The sequence below is a fragment of the Pan troglodytes genome, chromosome 21 (assembly GCF_028858775.2).
Source record: "Pan troglodytes isolate AG18354 chromosome 21, NHGRI_mPanTro3-v2.0_pri, whole genome shotgun sequence".
Lineage (NCBI taxonomy): Eukaryota > Metazoa > Chordata > Mammalia > Primates > Hominidae > Pan > Pan troglodytes.
Window position 1 is genome coordinate 56,477,472 of NC_072419.2, and position 2,859 is coordinate 56,480,330.

Here is a 2,859-nt window from a genome sequence, read left to right on the forward strand (position 1 = left end):
GCCCCAAGCGGAGCGCGATCCTGCCCGGTCGCCCCGACCCCCGGGGTCCTCATATTGGCGGTGGCTTAAGAGGGGAGTCGTCACAGGCGTGGAGTCTTCTTTTTAAAGCCGGGGACCTGGGGAGGAGGTGGGAGTTTACGGGAGGAATGGCCACGGAGATGGGTAGCTTCTCCTGGAGCTAGAGCTGCGGGCTGGGGTCTCCAGGGTTCGGCCCGGGGAGCCGACCCTGGTCGGCCGTCGGGGCTCTGCTCGGCCCTCCTGAAACCTCCGCCTCCTCCAGCAGGGGGCGGGCCGGGGCCGCGTCTCGGGGGGAAGGCGATCAGGTCGCCCCCTCCTCCGATTCCCCCGCCTTCCAGGACAGCCTCCAGCCCAGAGGGGCGGTCCGGGGGCGGGGTCGCACCGCCCCCTCTCGCTCCCAATCCCGGGGCGGCCGGGCGGGGGTGGGCAGGGGGCGTGAGGCCGCCCCCTGCGTTCCGGGGGCCCCCCGAAAACGCGCTCCGGGTGCCCGGTCCCTCCGCTGCGCCCTGCCGCCGTCCTCCCGGGGGTCTCAGGCGGCCGCGGCCGTGTCCTTCGCGTCCCGGCGGCGCGGCGGGAGGGGCCGGCGTGACGCAGCGGTTGCTACGGGCCGCCCTTATAAATAACCGGGCTCAGGAGAAACTTTAGCGAGTCAGAGCCGCGCACGGGACTGGGAAGGGGACCCACCCGAGGGTCCAGCCACCAGCCCCCGCACTAATAGCGGCCACCCCAGCAGCGGCGGCAGCAGCAGCAGCGACGCAGCGGCGACAGCTCAGAGCAGGGAGGCCGCGCCACCTGCGGGCCGGCCGGAGCGGGCAGCCCCAGGCCCCCTCCCCGGGCACCCGCGTTCATGCAACGCCTGGTGGCCTGGGACCCAGCATGTCTCCCCCTGCCGCCGCCGCCGCCTGCCTTTAAATCCATGGAAGTGGCCAACTTCTACTACGAGGCGGACTGCTTGGCTGCTGCGTACGGCGGCAAGGCGGCCCCCGCGGCGCCCCCCGCGGCCAGACCCGGGCCGCGCCCCCCCGCCGGCGAGCTGGGCAGCATCGGCGACCACGAGCGCGCCATCGACTTCAGCCCGTACCTGGAGCCGCTGGGCGCGCCGCAGGCCCCGGCGCCCGCCACGGCCACGGACACCTTCGAGGCGGCTCCGCCCGCGCCCGCCCCCGCGCCCGCCTCCTCCGGGCAGCACCACGACTTCCTCTCCGACCTCTTCTCCGACGACTACGGGGGCAAGAACTGCAAGAAGCCGGCCGAGTACGGCTACGTGAGCCTGGGGCGCCTGGGGGCCGCCAAGGGCGCGCTGCACCCCGGCTGCTTCGCGCCCCTGCACCCACCGCCCCCGCCGCCGCCGCCGCCCGCCGAGCTCAAGGCGGAGCCGGGCTTCGAGCCCGCGGACTGCAAGCGGAAGGAGGAGGCCGGGGCGCCGGGCGGCGGCGCAGGCATGGCGGCGGGCTTCCCGTACGCGCTGCGCGCTTACCTCGGCTACCAGGCGGTGCCGAGCGGCAGCAGCGGGAGCCTCTCCACGTCCTCGTCGTCCAGCCCGCCCGGCACGCCGAGCCCCGCTGACGCCAAGGCGCCCCCGACCGCCTGCTACGCGGGGGCCGCGCCGGCGCCCTCGCAGGTCAAGAGCAAGGCCAAGAAGACCGTGGACAAGCACAGCGACGAGTACAAGATCCGGCGCGAGCGCAACAACATCGCGGTGCGCAAGAGCCGCGACAAGGCCAAGATGCGCAACCTGGAGACGCAGCACAAGGTCCTGGAGCTCACGGCCGAGAACGAGCGTCTGCAGAAGAAGGTGGAGCAGCTGTCGCGCGAGCTCAGCACCCTGCGGAACTTGTTCAAGCAGCTGCCCGAGCCCCTGCTCGCCTCCTCCGGCCACTGCTAGCGCGGCCCCCGCGCGCGTCCCCCTGCCGGCCGGGGCTGAGACTCCGGGGAGCGCCCGCGCCCGCGCCCTCGCCCGCGCCCTCGCCCCCGCCCCCGGCGGCGCCGGCAAAACTTTGGCACTGGGGCACTTGGCAGCGCGGGGAGCCCGTCGGTAATTTTAATATTTTATTATATATATATATCTATATTTTTGTCCAAACCAACCGCACATGCAGATGGGGCTCCCGCCCGTGGTGTTATTTAAAGAAGAAACGTCTATGTGTACAGATGAATGATAAACTCTCTGCTTCTCCCTCTGCCCCTCTCCAGGCGCCGGCGGGCGGGCCGGTTTCGAAGTTGATGCAATCGGTTTAAACATGGCTGAACGCGTGTGTACACGGGACTGACGCAACCCACGTGTAACTGTCAGCCGGGCCCTGAGTAATCGCTTAAAGATGTTCCTACGGGCTTGTTGCTGTTGATGTTTTGTTTTGTTTTGTTTTTTGGTCTTTTTTTTGTATTATAAAAAATAATCTATTTCTATGAGAAAAGAGGCGTCTGTATATTTTGGGAATCTTTTCCGTTTCAAGCATTAAATAAGAACACTTTTAATAAACTTTTTTTTGAGAATGGTTACAAAGCCTTTTGGGGGCAGTAATTGGCTTTTGTTTTTTTTTACTTTATTTTGGATTTGTAGGATTTTGTTTCTGCGTTTCTGGTGTGTAGGGGGTTGTGTGTGGGGGGCTGCTGTTATTTTTGGAGGTTTTGGTGGTTGGGTGGGGGTGTTGCAGCTGCTTTTTCTGCCTCCTCTGCTACTCCCCCTCCCACACACACAGGGTCTGCTTGAGATGGGGTTCCAGCCCCGGGGGAAAGGGGAGAAGAGTAATGGGTCAGGCATTCAGGCTGACTCAGAGCCCCTGGGCGCCGGGACGGGTGGCTGGGAACCCTGCTTGAGAAGAGATTCCGGAGCCTCTGGCT

The 2,859-nt window shown here is 66.4% G+C and overlaps 1 protein-coding gene across 1 annotated transcript; it reads left to right on the plus strand.

Annotated features, from left to right (window-relative positions):
- The first annotated feature begins 412 nt into the window (after positions 1 to 412).
- CEBPB (CCAAT enhancer binding protein beta) lies at positions 413 to 2,539 on the plus strand. The gene has a single exon (XM_525353.8). The coding sequence runs from the start codon at positions 866 to 868 to the stop codon at positions 1,901 to 1,903; it is 1,038 nt and encodes a 345-aa protein (XP_525353.4). The 5' UTR covers positions 413 to 865; the 3' UTR covers positions 1,904 to 2,539.
- Positions 2,540 to 2,859: the final 320 nt, after the last annotated feature.